Genomic DNA, 17,866 nt, shown 5'->3' with positions numbered 1-17,866 from the left:
TGCCCGCGATAAATTCATAAGGGCGCTTCATTCGCTTGTCGATACATGCGTCCGTGGCTTAATGGTTTCAATATCAGGCTTCTGTGCTAGAGTTCCTGTGTTTGAATTCTGCTGTTGGACAATTTCAATGATGTTGAATTATTTATTACGCAGTACATTGTTGAATATGACAAGTTTACAAAGTTTTCTCCGGCTGCAACTGCGCATGTGGCAGCTGGCCCATATCATGAGAGCGATCTGCGTTGGGGGCAGAGTCAAGTTGCGTCAGTGGCTCGTAGCTTTGTGCTTGCTGCGTTCTCACTTCACATTGAAGCGACAGACAGTACAAATATCACTTCGCTCGCTGCTGTTGCTGCGCTTCTCCACGCCAGCGTTTTGACAGCAAGTGCCCGTAGTAATCGTGTGTAACATGTTTGCTGTGCACGCTGACACCAAGCTTAGTATTTTAGTTAGCAAGTGCGTGTTTTAAAAGTACTATCCTTACTTCATACTGCTGCTGATTTGCTGTTGCAATCGATGCTTCGCCTTGGGGGGTGAAACTGCGTCTTTTTCTTTCATTCTTTCTTTTTCATGTCACATCTTGGAGGGTATGCTCTTTACCTACGAAGTGTTCTGCCGAGAAGCGGCACCAGGTAAAGTCTATTACACAGCGGCCGTGACATTTATCGGCGCTCGCAGTACCAAAAGCATAGCCGTTGAGATTCATGGCTATAACTCAAAGGAAAGCATTGCTGGGCTAAGCGTTTGGGCCAGCTATGCATATAGTGGAACTCTGCAGCGTGCTGCAGGTGTGCCTACGAAAGTACAATGGATACCAATATTGCAGCAGGTTGTGATGCGTTTCGAGAGTGCATTTTAGACTGCCGCTCTTGTTCCTGCGGCGAGCGTCAGTGCACGTCGCGTGAAGCCAATCGCGCTACGGCGCTTCGCCAGCCGACATGCCATGCCCTCTAAACTTAGATGCGCGCGCTGTCGGCTGTTCTTTTCGGACCATGCGCAGAACGATTCCCCAAACCGCGAGCTGCTTTGAATGGCTGCCTGCGACCATCGGCGAAGCGGCGCAGACAATTTTGTGCGCCATGCATTGCGAGTCAGCGCAGTCGGCACAACGAACGTGCGAATGGAGCAAGAGTCATCTCGACGTCGGGCACCTCGGGCCGCGTCCTGTTACGTTGGTTGTGCCAGTGCTTTCGAAGTCAACGTAACATAGCGTGTGCGCGCTCACACTACGTCGAACTATATACGTGCCTTAACCGAGCGAATTTTTCTATGACTTTCACTAGCTCGAATTTTGCATAATTTGAATTCTCGTTGAACCCCCGCGGAATTTGAATTAACGAGCTTTTACTGCAAAATTAAATTTTGGGGTTTTACATGCCAAAACCACTTTCTGATCATGAGGCACGCCATAGCGGAGGACTCCAGAAAAGCTTTTACTGTAGTAGCAGACTTAAGAGTAATAGTTACAGGAATGGCTACATATTCCAGTGGTTAGACTAACAATGGACATATTAATGACCTCACTGAAGGCCCTAAGAATAATTTTTATCTTATATATTTGGCAAGAAAATATTATTCAAGTACTTCCAGTACTGAATTTTTGAATCGAATACAAGTCAAATAACAAAAACCATTCATGGTTGACATATTTATAGGGGTCATTTTTAATTTTATAGAATGTTTAAAGATCGCCTGTGACAGATAGCCTAATTCTTATCCTTGAGCTGTATTATTCGAAGGGGCTGACATTACTAACCTCAGAAATCGAAACATAATTAAGCTAGGCAACGAAAGTTCACTAATTACCTGCTTACTTAAGGACTTACGGCACATATCGCAATTTACGAATTGTAGCCAGTGATTTGCAAGTTGTATTCAGTAGCAATGAATTCCCAGGACTGGACTACTTTCAAGGTATTTCCGAAACTGTGGGATGAAATACATGGGCATTTCAGTTACCTTTGTGCTTCAAAGCATAAAAAAGTGTTTTGTTAAAAAATCAAGTGGAGCAATAGTGCATTTTTACGGCGTTTTTTGATGGCATATATCTCAAAAGTGGTGTCATTCTGGAAATTTGTTCCAAGTGCATAGGCCTTGTAAACTCTAGCAGGGAAGAAGTTTGGGCGTGTTGGTGGGATATATACAAACTGGGATACATAGCGCAAGAATGACACAAGGACGAAGCAGTAACACGGAACGAGCGCTAACTTTCAACAATTGATTTATTGCAGCTGGTGAGCATATATACACTCACTGGGACGCCACTGCAACAGACACACTGAAAGGCAGGGAAGACTAAATCAATTGTTGAAAGTTAGCGCTCGTCCCGTGTTCCTGCTTTGTCCTTGTCATTCTTGCACTATGTATCCCAGTTTGCTAGTAAACTCACCGGCTACAATCAATAAATTGCAATATGTGCTGTAACCTAATTATTTAAGAAGTTAATTAGTGATATTTTTTTTTCATTTGTTGAATGTGTTTTGACTTCCCCTGCAAGTAATGTCCACCTCTCTGAGTAATCCAGCTAATGACTACAGTTATGTTCTTTGCAAGAAACAATTTAAACAAATTTTCCAAAACTTAAGAATAATCACCCTGTATCTGCACATTCCAATGAAAAGTGAAGCGAAGGACGAACAAACCATCCTTTTTCCTTTGTAAAGGATTTTGCAATGTCATCGAAGAACACAAACGGTCACCAAATGTCAACTAGGATCTTCCATTGTTAACGTATATACGTGAGACGCACTCTAATAAGTGTACGCATCAGTTGCTACAAGTGAGGTGCACTTCAAGGTATCCAGAGCACGCCCAACTACTTATTTTCAATGAACAGGCATAGACGATAGGGCAAGGGCTTTGTTGATACTTGGCAAAGGTTTTAGCAATGGGTGTCAGAAGAGGTCAAGAAGCCAAAAATATGTGCAGCATCATCAACACCCCCACGATTTCCCTTCATCACATAACAACCCTATATTTACATGACAAGTTTGTAAGCCATAGTAAACAAATGGTAAACCAATGTACTGGCTGAACAATGTTAGACAAACTAGCCCAACAGACAGTCCTTCTGAACATATGTCCAACTTAATTTACCAATTTCTTAATACCTAAGTCAACCTTAAACACAGGAAGAAGAAATAGCCAAACACATGTAGTTGTAACTTTTCCAGGCCTGCAATACAACAGATAGTTGCACTAGTTGGTATTTCATCATTGAGAAACCTACCACAGTGCTGGGATGAGAAGAAACACAGAAAGAGGACACAAACAAGTGTTAACCCTCAACTCAATTTTTTACTGCACAAAAAAAAAATATATAGGCAGACACATTGCTTATGTCAACATGAACTAAAACCAGACAACAAAGGTATGCATCTAACAGTCATAAATGTAGTTGTGCTTTTAATAATGAAGTGACAAGGATGGTTGGCTTATACAGAGAACAACGTTCTTGGTAATTGGCAACTCCCGAATCCGTTACTTGTGCTGGCAGCGCTGTCCAAATAAATAAAGATGGCTACGACATCCAGGTTCATGGTGACTCTTTTGCTCGGTGCTGCCCTCACGCATTTCTTGTTCGTGGCATCAAATTGAGGTGTTTTGTCGAAGCCGAGAGGTTCCTTGCAGCTGACTACCTCATTTTGATTTGTCTCAAGGATTTCAGTGATGAAACCAAGGAAATCATTGTGCTGTGCACGCCAACATCTGGCCAGCCCAGCAAGCCATATCAGAGTTTCTTTTTAAAGACAAAGAGCCTTTCAAGCGAGCTGGAGGTTTAAAAAACGAAGTGTATGTGCGTAGCGGACCTCCGAAAGGTGCGAGCACTTATTCACGGTGTTGCTCCACTGGTACACGTACAACACTCAACTGTTTTTTAATCTTCATAGGCAACTCCACACTGAGACTCGTGTTGTAGTACATCACATATAGTATATCTCACAATATATAGGCAGTAATGCCTGTCTTGCTCTCAGAAGCTAAATACGGATATTATGCAGTGAAGCTAAAAAATGTAACATTACCTGGTCAGTGTGTCTTGGGATAAAAACAAATGAGAGTTCTGTTTGTGAGTTGGGGCTGCACCTTTCTTTTTATAGTTAGCTGATACATGTGATAAGGTCGTCTGCGTCCAATAACTGGTGCTTGTTCATGCTTGCAGCAAGCAGTGTTCAAGGTCGGGCTCGGGCTTGCAAACACAGCAGACACCCCCCGCCCGTACAAATTCTCATACCGAAGTGAAACGCAAGAAATCAATAACAACTGATCGGACGAAGTTGAGTTTCTTGCAGCAGGTTTCCAAAATTTGGTGAAGGTTTTCTTTTGGGCAAAGTCACTTGTATTAAAGTAATTGCATGACTTGGAAACGAAGTGAACCAGTTGCAATAGAATTTAGGTGTGTGCACAGTGTCGGAAAGCAAACTAGCGGTGCTGTGCGCAGGTCAAACGCTCCAAAGCTGGAACGAGTGCTGTTTGCTTTTGCTTCTAAATTTCTTGCGAGAAAATAATGACAGCTCAATGTGTTGAATGAGAAAACAGCGTCTTCTGCTTGCACTGCTAAACTAAAGCAAGCTATGAAAACGATATGTCACCTCGTGGCATAATATGCGTCCTGATCAACTTCAGACCCTCCAAGGTAGTCATCATTCCTGCTACCGTGTCTGCAGACAAGAGTACATTAGCGAGAATATTCCTACTGTTTAAAGCATTAGTAACACTAATGCTGGGGCAGAAAGCTGCAAATGAACAAAACGAAATGAAGCTTAAATGTGCATCACTATAATTTGTCAAAAAGCCTGCCTACACAAAACACACTCGACAATTTGAAATGCCAGCAAGATATCGAAATAAATTTTCTGCTCGCCGAGAAGAAAAGTCCCGAGTGAAGTGTTTAGAACAAACCGGTATAGTATCAGTCACCACCTTTTCACAATGCGAGGTTTCTTATCCAAGTCGCTCTCCGATGCATGCCGTCTGCTTCTTTTGTGAAAGATGAAATCATACATTGCGGTTTTTCTACCGCGATGACACGCATAATGGTACACAGCAAGTCTTTCGACATTCATATTTTTTTTTCATTTTCAGGCTTGAGCGCAGCAGCGTCATGACAATTTGAGAACTACACGGCATTCATTGGGCGCATGCCTTGATGGGAGGCCCTCTTTCGCTTCAAGCTTGAACCTGGATGAGGGGTTTCTCGGTGCAGCCGCTACGGGGAGAGCATTTAGTGGTAGTCACCAATATGACATTCTTCTGAGGTTTCTCGTGTAGTCTAGTCAGGGTGGCTGTATAACATGGCTATACTTATGACAAATGATTTACACTGGCTCTAATAGGCAATGTGATGCAAGATGAGAGAATGGCGCACTACGTGTATTTTATGAATTTCGATTTTCCACTGACCTACCAGCTTGTTTGTCCGACGAATATATGTCCACAGGAAAGTGGAATGCTTTAAAAAAACTCCCAAAATGCATGTGATAAGCTCTTTACATGATTCTGGTAGTATATCCGGCTACCTACTCAAGTGCCCTGTGCAACATGGAACAGACGCATCTGAGTTGGCGAGTTGTACATAAGATGTCGCATGGACTTAAAAATGTGTGCTAGCGGTGGCCTATATCTGCACCCCACCAACCCACATACTAAGCCTGTGAAACTGTGATTTGAAAACTTTGCAGCTGACTGGGCAAAAATGACAATCCTGAGTCCGCTTAGCATGAGAGGAACTTGGTCACTCAACAAAAAGCCCAACAATGCATACTTTCTTTATTAGCAGGATGTGCAGCAGTGCACGGATAACGTCACGTCAGCATAGTGGCTGTTTGTTGTATAACATTTACGAAAATTTTCCCCTCCCTATAATACTTCTAGTGCTCACAATTTTAGAAAAATGCTCCGCAATCACTACAGCATAGGCTAAAAATTACTTACTTGTCACCGAAGAAGTAATTGCTCTGGCCCAGGCGTTCAGACAGTGCAGCACAACATGACTGCACTTCTTCAAACACCTTGACATGAAGTAAAACAATAACACATACGCCTTACAAAAAAGTCACAAAGCAATATACAAAGAATTGCATCTAAGGCAGAAAACAAGATAGGAAAGGCCATCCTCGACTTTCCTTGGCACCATCAATTTCGGAAACGTAAAAAACATATGTTGTTCACAGAAAGAGCTCACAAATTTCACAACAATTGTCAGACAATCCCGAAACAGCCAATGGGGGAATGTGAAGGCACACTACAGTCGTAAGTACATTAAGCTGCAAGACAGCACAGGCTTTAAAGAGGCCTGAACCACCGCTCAGGTTTGGTGAAAAAACACAATCCATGGATAGCATATGCTGCTGTGAACAGATCGGCCAACTTTTGCAGCCGTGCGTGGCACATGGAGCTTGCAAGCAGAGCGCGAAGTCACCTTTCTCTTAAACGCTCTCTTTTCAACAAAAGCCCCCTCCTCACTCTTTTCTGGACGCTTTATTTCGTAATACTATAGCCTATTCCCATACATGGCTACCATTGGCCAATAGTTGACATAAATCAAGAAGGGTGTTCGGATCAGTGCGCTTCTTCTTACTGTTACCGTGTATATTGGTTGACGTAGTTTATTATGTATACAGGCTGGGGTAAGCAAAAATCTGCTTTTGAATTTCGATAATAATTACGTACTTCCAAAAGAAGCCGACTATCGTCTGCTCACACTCGTCCACGTAGGAATTTGGTCACCCTGCTTATCGGTGTTGTAGCCATTGGGTCTAGCTAATTTCGACTAATTTTGAACGCTCAACTAGCCTCGAGCCATGCAAAACACAGCCAGATCACACATACTCCTGGCCACTCCTGATTAGACACCTTGGCAGACTTCGTTTCGTATTGAGCTGTTGATAGTGCTTCAAAATGCGCAAGTTGGATGTGGCTGCTATCCGTCGGTCAGGCTGGTGCAGCTGGTCTGCACCACATAGCACAGCCACTCAGAATTATTAAGCGCGAGCGCGGACTTATGCTGTGTCGTGCACAAAGCAAATGCTGCAGTAGCACAAAGCAGCAGTCTGCTATGCAGCGTAGATACCAAGCTGCCACAGGGTGCCGCGACAAGTCCGCTGTCTAAGCACACTACAGCTCGCTGCAGATGTCATGAGTCAAGAAAGAAACAAGGAGAAAGAAGAAAACATGAAAAGGACAAGAAAGCACGAGGAGGCTGTGGAAGAGATAAAGAAAAAAAGTGAAGAAATACGAAAATGTCTGAAAGAAAAGAATGGAAGCTATGGAAGAAGAAGTGGAAAAATGCATGCGTGAGAATGTGGCCAATGCGAAAAAACATCGCATAGCAGAAGAAAGCAGCCCAGCTACACTCTGGGACAACGAGCGGGACAAGGAGCTGGAGGCCGGATGGGACGGATGGTGCATGGGGACGGCGGCAACCCAGTGGAAACTATGCTTCAGCTGCCGCAGCTGCAACCTGTGAGCTGAGCGGGTTCCCCACCAGAGGCCACAGCCAAGACTCCCTGCGGCGACAATCCGCAGGCTAGCGCAGTCAGCTGGGCAATCCGAGCTCCTCAGTCACCCCACTGCCCTGGTTGCCTTACCAGGTCAACGCCTACCACACTTTAAACATCACCAACGATTATGATACTACCTAATGCGAAATTTGAGCGCAGCTGTATACATGTTTTCATTTCACGATATCTTGGCTGGCGCAGACAATCTGTCTCTTGTGGCACGTTGCAAACGAGCGAAGTGTGGTGCGACTGCCATGCTAATTGGGAGATTGTGAGACAGCGCACAAGTGACACGTGGGCAATTCAAAGTGGCCGCCGCAGACAGACTTTCACTCATGCAGCGCTTTGGTTTGACGCGCTCAACGCATGCTTTACTGATGGTGTCATTGGTCAACAGATGATGTGCGCTACTCTAGCAATCATCGCTGCAGAAAGCCCCATACACACTAGTGGTAAAATGCACGTGGTGTGCCGCCGGCGTTATAATGCAGCTATGGCAGTCACGTGACAGCATGAAAATTGTGTTTCCTCTCTGTAGGGGTGAGATGTCGCATGCTTTTTCCTTTGTCTGCTGTCAGGTTGGCGGTGTGTTTATGTTCTTCGTCCTTCATTCTTAATGTGAGTCATGTCTTATGAACATGACGGCGTCATTGCCAATGATCATAATCATGTTGGTGTGCTCTCTTCTATTGCAGTGTCGCCGCATTCCAAAGTCAAGGCGAATGAAGTACTGGGTGTCGCCTCCCCGTCCTTGTATTCAGGGTGCGTCTTGTTATACAGAACTGGATATGGTGCGCTATCTCCAAATACCTTTCCATCAGGATGTCTCGGTTTAGACTCATCACTGTAAAGAACAATTGAAACAAGTGCGAACAAGACTAAACCAAACAAAGCAAACAAGCGTGAGCGAGAGCTGATGGGAGCAGACGATAGTATGAAACAAGCTGTCCGGCTGAAACCAGATACGAACACACATCGAGTGGTCGAGCAGGTCTTCATGACACCAGTTTCCTGTGTGCAAATCACTGCAGGGGCCGCTCTCATTCATCTCCGCGGTTCGTGGCTTGCGTCTTTCATGTCCCGCGCCGTGTTCACTCTTTCATCCTTTGCTGTTGTGCTCATTGGCTCGGTTACGCCGACGCTGAGGCTGACACTCGCCGCAGGAACGGGTGCCTAAGAGCAGTGCTCTAAAATATGTAGCATGCCTCTAAATGTGGCAATCACAAAAAATATGAAACCTGGCACACATTATTTACACCGTCATCAATTTCAAGCAGTTTTCTATTGCTGTAAATGGACTGCATGTACTCCGTGAGGTCCACTGTGTTTGATATTCTACATTTCTTAAAAGGATACTGAACCACCTTTTATAAAAGTCAAAAATGCATTTGACGTTAAAACAGACTATCTCAGAAAAACTTTGCCCCAAGAAGTACTTCAATGCGGTCAGCAGACGTGGAGATATTGACAATCAAAGATGGCCTGTGATCAGTGCTGGGCAGTACCGAAGATGCATGTATTTTAGATACTATTTCAGATACTCTTTGCTTATCTTGCATCTGTATCATGTATCTGAAAATACAAGATACTGCTAACATCATAAGAAGCCAATAAACCCTGACACCAAGGACAACACAGGGGAAATTACTTGTGCTTAATAAATGAAATAACGAAACGATAAATTAGTGGAAATGAAAGTGGATGAAAAAGCAACTTGCCGCAGTTGGGAAATGATCCCACAACCTTCGCATTTCACGTGCGATGCTCTACCAATTGAGCTACCACAGCGCTGTTTCCCCATCCACTTTTTTGGGTATTTATGTTTCCTAGCAGAACCCTGGGAGTGTTAGCCAGGGCCACCACTCACAGACCTTGGCGGCGGACGTGGAACGCCCTTTCTGCCGCAGGCGTCACGAGAGCGTGATCTTTTTGGTTGAAGGCAACTGGTCAACAAACCCACACATGCTACCTGAAGGCATCAATGTTGCCGGATTCCGGACCCTCGTTATGTAATAAATGAGAAGAATGGGGGTTAACTGAGGGTCCCAATTTTTATTAGTCATATCATACAAAGCCAGCAAACCCTGACACCAAGGACAACACAGGGGAAATTACTTGTGCTTAATAAATGAAATAAAGAAACAATACATTAATGGAAACGAAAGTGGATATTGGCAAGTCTGCGGCAATAACGTAGCCATGTCCACTTTGAGGGGACAGCAATAGAGATGGGTGTGCTTAGCTGCCAGTGACATAGAAACACATGGCGGGTATGCTGCGGAAACTGCGGCATTTGTCTTCCCTACTACCTAATATCGCACCTTCCCGCTAAGAGTGGGTAAATATCTGAGCTGTGTTACAAGCGTCAATGTATGAACAGGGTGCACTTCTTACGTATCAGCGTAAACGTGGCTACTATCATTGCCGCTCGCGATTTGTTGCGTACCCACGAGTGCAGACGAGAAGAATTGAAAGGCTCCTTTTTTTTGTTGTTGTTGTTGACCACAACCATTATAAAGCCTACAAACAATAAAGCCAAGCCAAATTTGGTTGTAGCTTTTCTTTTTTCATGGAAGTGTGGAGAGTGATGAAAGGAATAAAATGGGGCATCTGCTTAAGAATGTTTGGTGCGCACAGACCACTTGGTATGTTCTGAAGAGTCGTTCGCGTAGCATTCGACAGCATTCGACAGATGGTAAGAGCGATCATCATTAGCTAGACTTGGCACACGGCACATCGCTGCAGCAAGTTCGGGGTGCGATCATTACACAGGAAAGAAAAAAAATTGAATTTTGACGACAAAATTCAGGAGTGAGATCAGCGAATTTGGAAAGTGCAATCATTATGCAAGTAAATACGGTAATTTCTATCAAAACTCAAAAGGCAGATTTTCGCTTGCTTCAGCTCTTCTAATAAACTGCGTCAATAAATATATACTGTAGCAGTAGAAAGAAGCACACCCTTTTTGATTGATGTCAACTATTAGCCAATACAGTAGCAGCCAGGAAAGAGTGATGAGAAGGCTTCTACTGAAAAGAGACTGCTTGAGAAAAAGATGACTGCACACTCAACTTGCGAGCTCCACGTGGTGCATGCGGCTGCAAAATTTGGCTAAAATGTTCAGTCGCGTACACTCTTCGCAGACTGTTTTTTCACCAAGCACAAGTGGTGGTTCAGGACATATTCAAACAACTCCACAGCCACAGCAAACAGAATAATGGCCCATGCATAAATAACCACTTCACCGGTTAGTCTTGAAATGCATACAAGTAATCTCAGCCCCAAAAACATATTATGCGACCCTGTTGCTATTACCTCAGCATGTAAAATAACATATTTATATTGCACTCTTGTAATTGAAAGCCTGAGAGTGCTTCACTGTCATCACCAGCCTACGTGAAGACTTGTTCTATCGGCATGTTGTTATGACAATGGCGTTGATGCTAGTTCTGTTGATATGGAACTGCTAACGTTGCGAGCGAGGTTTCATTTTTCTATGTGATTCTAATGTAAAGGAAACTTATGGACCACCTTTCTTTGAAAAAGAGATTCATACGAATAGGGTAAAAATAGTAACTGTTCACTGTGAGCTGCCGTGTCCAGCAGGAGATATTGTGCTTTCAACGCATTCACTGTATGGTAAGCACTGCCAAGACTGCCATGCCAAGTTACAGCACCAACGAGAGCTGGACATCACCATCGTCATCATCATCATCACCAGCCTATCTTATGTCCTGCAGTGGACAAAAGATAGGCTGATGATGATGATGGCTAGCTCTCAGTGGTGCTGTAACTTTGTGATAATGCAGATCGCATGCCTTGTTCTCTTGTATGATTCTAATGCCGAGAACTCTTTTGACTGGTTCCAAGGTGATTAGGTAGAATGCTCTCGAATAATGCTCTCAATTATAGCACGCTGCATTTTTTTTTGCCATATCGATTTCTGAGGCAATTTCAAAAAGCACCCCTTCCCCCAACATTACTTATATTACAACATTACTTATCACCAACTCTAGAGGAGGCACTTGCCGAGTATTTTACAGTAGGAAAGACACTGTGTCTGCCTCTTTTTGCCACACTTTGTGGGCATGTTATAAAACCTCAGTAAAACTTAATTTGGGCCTAGTTGGTATAAAACTTGCACACATGCCTGAATAAATTCTATGAACCTTGAACCTTTTGCTGTTACACAGAAATAAAAGCATTTATGCACATAGATGCAACAGGAATTATTGTTGTCCAGTGCTGCCTTTCACCGACAGTAGCGATATGGGCTTGTTGGTCGGTCGTCATTGAAAGGTATCTGTATAGCGCAACAAAACAAGGACACAAGAAGAAACGAAGACGAAGACGAGCGCTAACTATCAACAACGAAAATTTTACTTCCGGGATCGGTCATACTTACACCCCCAAACAACCACGTGAACACTATGATAGCAACCATGAGGATGCACTTGCATATATGATGGCATGAAAACAATATAAAACCGATACAACACAAGAAAATCTAAATGACATATAGAAAATGCGGTTCAGCCTTTATGCCACACGTAAATAATCCAACTCCCTTGCGGACAATGACAGTGACAGTTTGCTGATGCCAACAGCCGAGAGGATCTGCTCAGTTTCTATTATTAGTCTTACACATTCGTGCTTATCTCTATATATAACAGTGGTATGTTCTAGAAGTGGGCGGCATGGCCGACATGGACACGTTTTACAATGGAAAGCAAGAAAACCATCGCCTGATAAACTGTGACACTTATTTCTGTGCTCTCTTAAGCGCACATTAATGCATCTTCCAGTCTGGCCTATGTAGCATTTACCACATGAGAGCGGTATGCAATAGATCACCCCCACCGTGCATCCTACGAACGGATCTTTGTGATTCTTATCACACAGCAGCTTTTTCGTCCTCAATGGGTTCGTGGTTTTGCACAAGGTACCCAGCTTATTTGGAGCTGAAAAAACAACCTAAATGTTGGCGCGACTTCCAACTTTTTTCAGGCTATGTGATACCTGGTGTACGTACAGAATCACGGCGGTTTTCACCTGCCCACGACTGCTAGTTCTGCCATTTTCACCGGGCAACCTCTCGAGCGTTCCTTTTTTAGTAACCTCTCCGCCACCGCCACCAACACATGGCAAGGATAATCAGCCTCCTTAAGATGCGCAGACTGTTGCTGGAGGCTGGTTTTCATCAGCTGTGGGCATGATTTTCTAAGGGCGTTTTTGAAACACATGTTGGTTATGTCCTTCTTCACCAAATTCAAATGGGCTGAATGAAATTGGAGAAGAGGTTTGTTAGCTTGTGGGTTATAAGCCCAGCAAGTCTTACTATCAGTAAAGATGAACTGAATGTCAAGAAACTGAAGATTATTGTCGACAGGCACTTCAAAAGTCAGGTCAAGAAGTCTCAAACACTCGCAAAATATTGTAAAGGCATTGGCACATTTTGCTTGGAAACATTTACTAGGGCAATCTAAGAGCACTAAAAAATAGGCAGTTTTAGTTTCACATACATAAAGGCTTTGCGTATGTAGAGCTCTTACGTGTGAGCAGTGTGCCTGCGCAGAACGCGAAGGGTTTGCGTGAGTCTCACGGACGTACGTAAGACTCAAAAGCTTGCGTGCGTTCCCTCCACACGTAGAGAGCTACGCGTGGTGGTCTCGCGAGATCTCGAACAAGCGAGAGCATATTGCAAGATGGCAGCCAAACACGGCGACAAGGTAGCTCCACGCCTTCGTTTTTGTAAATACGACTTGAATTTGTTGCGAGACGTAAGGGAGTGCAACCCCTTCGAGGACAACATGCCGTATAGCACTTCTAGGCATTGTGAAGCCCCGATCAGCACAAGGACACACTTTTAAGTGTTTTGCGCGCCAATCCAACTCGACTGGCTTGGATTTGATTTGTCTTGGATGTCAATGGCTACAGTAGTGTTTATACCTGGCGATAGATGGCGATACATGGTTGCTTTTAGCGTGCGTTGCGTACATGTAGCTAAAAGCCTTTCAGGTGTAGCGTGCATATGGTACGTAGAGCTTTCACGTTTGCATGCATGAAGTCTCTGCGTACGTGTAACTAAAACTGTCTAATCATCGACACATCTAAAAGCTCCGTGAAACACTGGTAGCCCTGTGAGGCGCACATACACGAGTCTATCTAAATGTGCTAAGTGGAGGTTGCTAAGGATGGGAGCTAGACACAACAACAAGATTGTCTTTCATGTTCTTATGAAATTTTTCTGCAGAACTAATGTGGCACTTTTTCTTCCACTTATGGTTAGATAAAGAAGGCTGACACGGCAGAAACATTCAACCACACTTGAATGCAGAGAATGAGAAGTTAGGTAGGAAATTCAGGGACAGGTGCCTGAAGCATTCCATAAATGCAATGGTCTAATACAGTCAAACAAAGTTGAGCTTTAGCTGTTCAGGAACAGCAATCCTCAACCTCCTGCCCTGTGCAAGCACTCATAGCAGCACACATACATCACCTGGCATGCCACCCTTATGACAATAGGCCTGAGAAAAGCCAGCGCCACTTATGGCAACAAAGGAATCATGAGAATGTTGCGGGCAAGTTTCAGTTTCGGCACTTTCAGATTGAGCATGGCAATCTAATACAATCTATCTGATGATCCACACTAGCCAGCCAGTGCTTGAGACGTGTCGATGCCGGGAATTGTATTTTTCCTCATCTGTTTTATGAGTGTTGCACAGGCCGTTGCTTGTCACCCATTTGGCATAAGAGGCGAAGAAATCTGTTTGCAAAACATTACATAAAAGCTCTATGTAGTCACGTTTCATTCATAAAAGCGGCAGCAAGACCGATCGGCAGGCTTTCATCGAGAACACTGACATATTAATGTTGGTTCTGCATAGTCTCAAGACTTCTCGCAGTATGCACACCGTACGAAGTGAGAAGTAGTTCATTTCAAATCACTACGGCCGAAACAGAACTAAAAAGCAGTTTCCTTCGTCCTAATTGGCACTTTCCTTCGTCCTAATTGGCAAAAGCGGTTTCCTTTGTCCTCGTTGGCAGAAAAACCTGTCACACTACAACAAGTCGTTGTCGTCGGTCTTGTGAGCACCATTGTTATCCTAGTGTGACAAAACGTCTCTCAAAAACACGGGGAGTGCGGGAGATGAAAATTCAAGACGGTGAGCAAAACGAGAACAAGGTGAAAGCAGGAGCCTACGTTTCGGCAAGTGGACTTGTCTTCAGTGGCAACAGGAACATTAAAGACATGTTGGTGCACGCAAAAGTCAGCCAACATCATTCCCCCGTAATAAAAGCATGTTGTTGCCCCAGGTACAAAACCTGCCGGCACCTTCAAAGTGACATTAAAATTAAAAGCACCGCCAATAGCTATACACATGAAATCATATCTAGGTTCACTTGTACAAGCTTGGATGTGATTTATATGCTTGAATGTTCCTTCTCTAAGAAACAATATATCAGTGAAACGGGACAATCAATGAACGTCAGATTTAATGAACATCGCGCGGACACAGCTAAAAAGCTTCCCAAAGCCATTGCTGAGCATTTCAACCAACCAGGTCATAATTTTGATGAACTAAAACTCTACATCTTACAATCAAATTTCCGTTCCGAACGAGAAAAAAAATACATAGAATCATACCTTATCCATAAGTCCAAGACATTGCAACTATAGGCATAAATGTTTCAAAGGCAGCTTTAGAATCTACTCGCTATGCTAAATTTCAAGCCATAGGCAACAACACTTAGTTTGGTTGCTTACTGTTTTTTTTTTCTCGCAGCTTTCTTTTCCTTTTATTTATTCCATTTCAGTATTTTCTTTTATTTATTTACTTTTTTCACGAGCACCGGTTTCTGCCACTCCTTCTATTATCTCTTTCAGAGACACGATAGCCCACGACCACCAGTAAAACAGGTAATACAGGGCTGTTGACACCATTGACACGCTGGCTGACACATGACTGTTGACACGTGATTGACAGATGGCCATGTGACTGCACTGGCCTTGTGGACAGCACTCCTTTATTCTCAATTCTACACCCTCGCCGCTAACACACCTTCGCTCGTTGCCGCACCCACCCACCTTACGCCCTCTCTCTTTGGAAAAACCCCACCTATATACTGTGGCAAGGAAGGCATATTGATACATGCATACTGGATGTTTCTTGTGGCCGATGCACGCAGGCGCACCGACGAAGACGACGAAAGCTCTCTGGCTCTCGAGCTGTCGGCTGAACTGGCTAGCACTGCATTATCCTTTGTAAATACACTTTGTAAATAGTCTCGAGTTCCTATTCCTTCGTTCGCGTAACATTTTGGTGGAGGGTGCCGTTCCCCATCCTCGCCATGGAGCTCCCCAGTGGCCGCACCATCCTGCTTTCCGCAATGGCTCCCGATGACGACACCTCGTCTGCTTCTACTCCTGGGACCCCACCTACCATGTACGTTATGGTTACCATCCCCGCGATCCTGGAATATTTTCTCGCCAAGATAATGTCTACGTTGAGGACTGCCTCACCCTGTATGAGCATGTTAGCCAAAACAACCGCTGGGACCCTACCATTATGCTAGCAAATGTCCTATTCTACTTGGATGGAACTCCTCATGTCTGGTTCCGAACACACGAGGACGAGATCTCTAGCTGGGATGCTTTCAAGGAGAAGCTCACCGACCTCTTTGGAAATCCCACCGGTCGGCAGCTGGCTGCTAGAAAAGAGCTTGCTACCCAAGTTCAGTCTTCTATCGTATGTCTCACACATACAAGATGTGCTCGCTCTTTGCTGGAAAGCAGCCGACAAAATGGCCGAGGTTCACAAAGTCGGCCACGTACTTAAGGGGATCACAGACGACACATTCAACTTGTTGGTCTTCGACAATGTGTCCACCATCGACGTCATTGTCAAGAAATGCTACCGCTTTGAGCTCACAAAAAGCTGCCGCGTCAATCCACAGTTCTCCCGGCTCCCTCACACGGCTGCGACATCGTCTTGCAATGATCTTACCGCTTCACCACCCTTAAATGAGCGCTTCACCCGTATTGTACGCTGCGAGCTCGAGGCTACAAGTCCTGCGCCGTTCAATTCACGCCCACTTGACCCCACCATTGTATAACAAGCCCCAGCGATCTCTCTCATTCAGGCAGTTATGCTGCAAGAATTTGCCAACCTCGGTTTGCCTGCTGCCTGCTCCGTCCCTCGACCTGACACCCCACCGGTGCTGACATCTACGACTCGCAGCGATCGGTTTTCCCCTCCCAGATACCGCAACCCTACTAAGTGGAGAATTCCGGATGGCAAGCCCATTTGCTTCCGTTGCCTCCGCATTGGCCACATCGCTCGCCACTGCCGCACCTCCTGGACGTCGCCGTATTCTAGCTCCTTTTCCCCGTCTCCTCGGCCATATGCCGACCCGTGCCGTTACTTGCCTCGCCGTATGCCTCATACCTCAGGCGTATCCGTCGATGACAGTCGTCATGCTTGGTCGCCGTCACCTCAGCGCCGTCGGTCCCCATCGCCCCAGCCACGTCACTTTTTGTCGCCGACCAATTATGCACCCTCCCGAACAGAAAACTAGACCATGCAGCTCCTGGGGGCAATGCTGCATTATCTTCTTTGTGTAGAAATCCTCCATTGCCGCTCCCAACGAACCAGAACTTACTTGATGTTCACATCGACGGTGGCTAGCAGGCATTGGACTATGAAAGGTGCAATAAATGCCCTTGTGATTGCTTGCACGTCAGTGTTGTTGTTCCTTTGTCCCAAGAGCACGGGTGAGAACCCCACACCCTTTGACGGCGTTAATAGATACTGGAGCCCAGGTGTCCATCATGAGTTGTAATCTCCGTCGTCGACTGAGGAAGGTTCTCACGTCTCCTACTACTCGAGTCGTACATGTGGCCGATGGTAGCACTGTTGACGTCACTGGAATGTGTACTTCCCGTATCAGTATCGCCGACCGCCACATTCCTGTTCTTTTTACAGTGCTGAATAATTGTCCCCATGACCTAATCCTCGGACTCAACTTTCTTACGGCGCATTCAGCTTTGATCGACTATTCTGCCGGTACCCTTTGCCTCAAACTTCCTCTACTCGTGCATATTCATGCCGAACTGCCGAACAACTTTAGTACGACCGCCTTTATCCACCTGCCGCCTAAAGCCCTGACTTTCGTCGATTTGCTATCACCTTTTCCAGTGCCTGACAGTGATTACGTCGCCACACCTGTTCCTGATGTCCTTTTAATGCGCAATATCATTGTGCCCCACTCCATCGTCACTGTCGCCGATAACCGGACATGCCTCCCTGTCGCCACTTTTGGCCTGACAAACGAAGTTCTACCCCAAGGCATATCGGTTGCGA

General features: G+C 45.0%; 1 protein-coding gene across 2 annotated transcripts in view; it reads right to left on the bottom strand.

The window, feature by feature from the left end:
• The window catches only part of LOC126529924 (metaxin-2-like), a 76,767-nt gene that overhangs the window by 10,041 nt on the left and 48,860 nt on the right, over positions 1 to 17,866 (bottom strand). Inside the window, exons 8-9 of one of the 2 annotated variants that reach the window (XM_055070120.2) lie at positions 5,935 to 6,011; positions 5,103 to 5,209 (exon numbers count right to left, since the gene is read on the bottom strand). In XM_055070120.2, coding sequence (XP_054926095.1) covers positions 5,170 to 5,209; positions 5,935 to 6,011 — 117 coding nt within the window. In that variant the 3' untranslated portion in view covers positions 5,103 to 5,169. Of the gene's footprint in view, positions 1 to 5,102; positions 5,210 to 5,934; positions 6,012 to 17,866 lie in introns of those variants that run through there. The other variant, XM_050177381.3, reaches the window with a different exon arrangement.

The sequence above is a fragment of the Dermacentor andersoni genome, chromosome 5 (genome assembly GCF_023375885.2).
Source record: "Dermacentor andersoni chromosome 5, qqDerAnde1_hic_scaffold, whole genome shotgun sequence".
In the NCBI taxonomy this organism is placed as follows: Eukaryota; Metazoa; Arthropoda; class Arachnida; order Ixodida; family Ixodidae; genus Dermacentor; species Dermacentor andersoni.
Note: the sequence above shows the minus strand (reverse complement) of the source record. Positions and strands in the feature narration are given on the sequence as shown.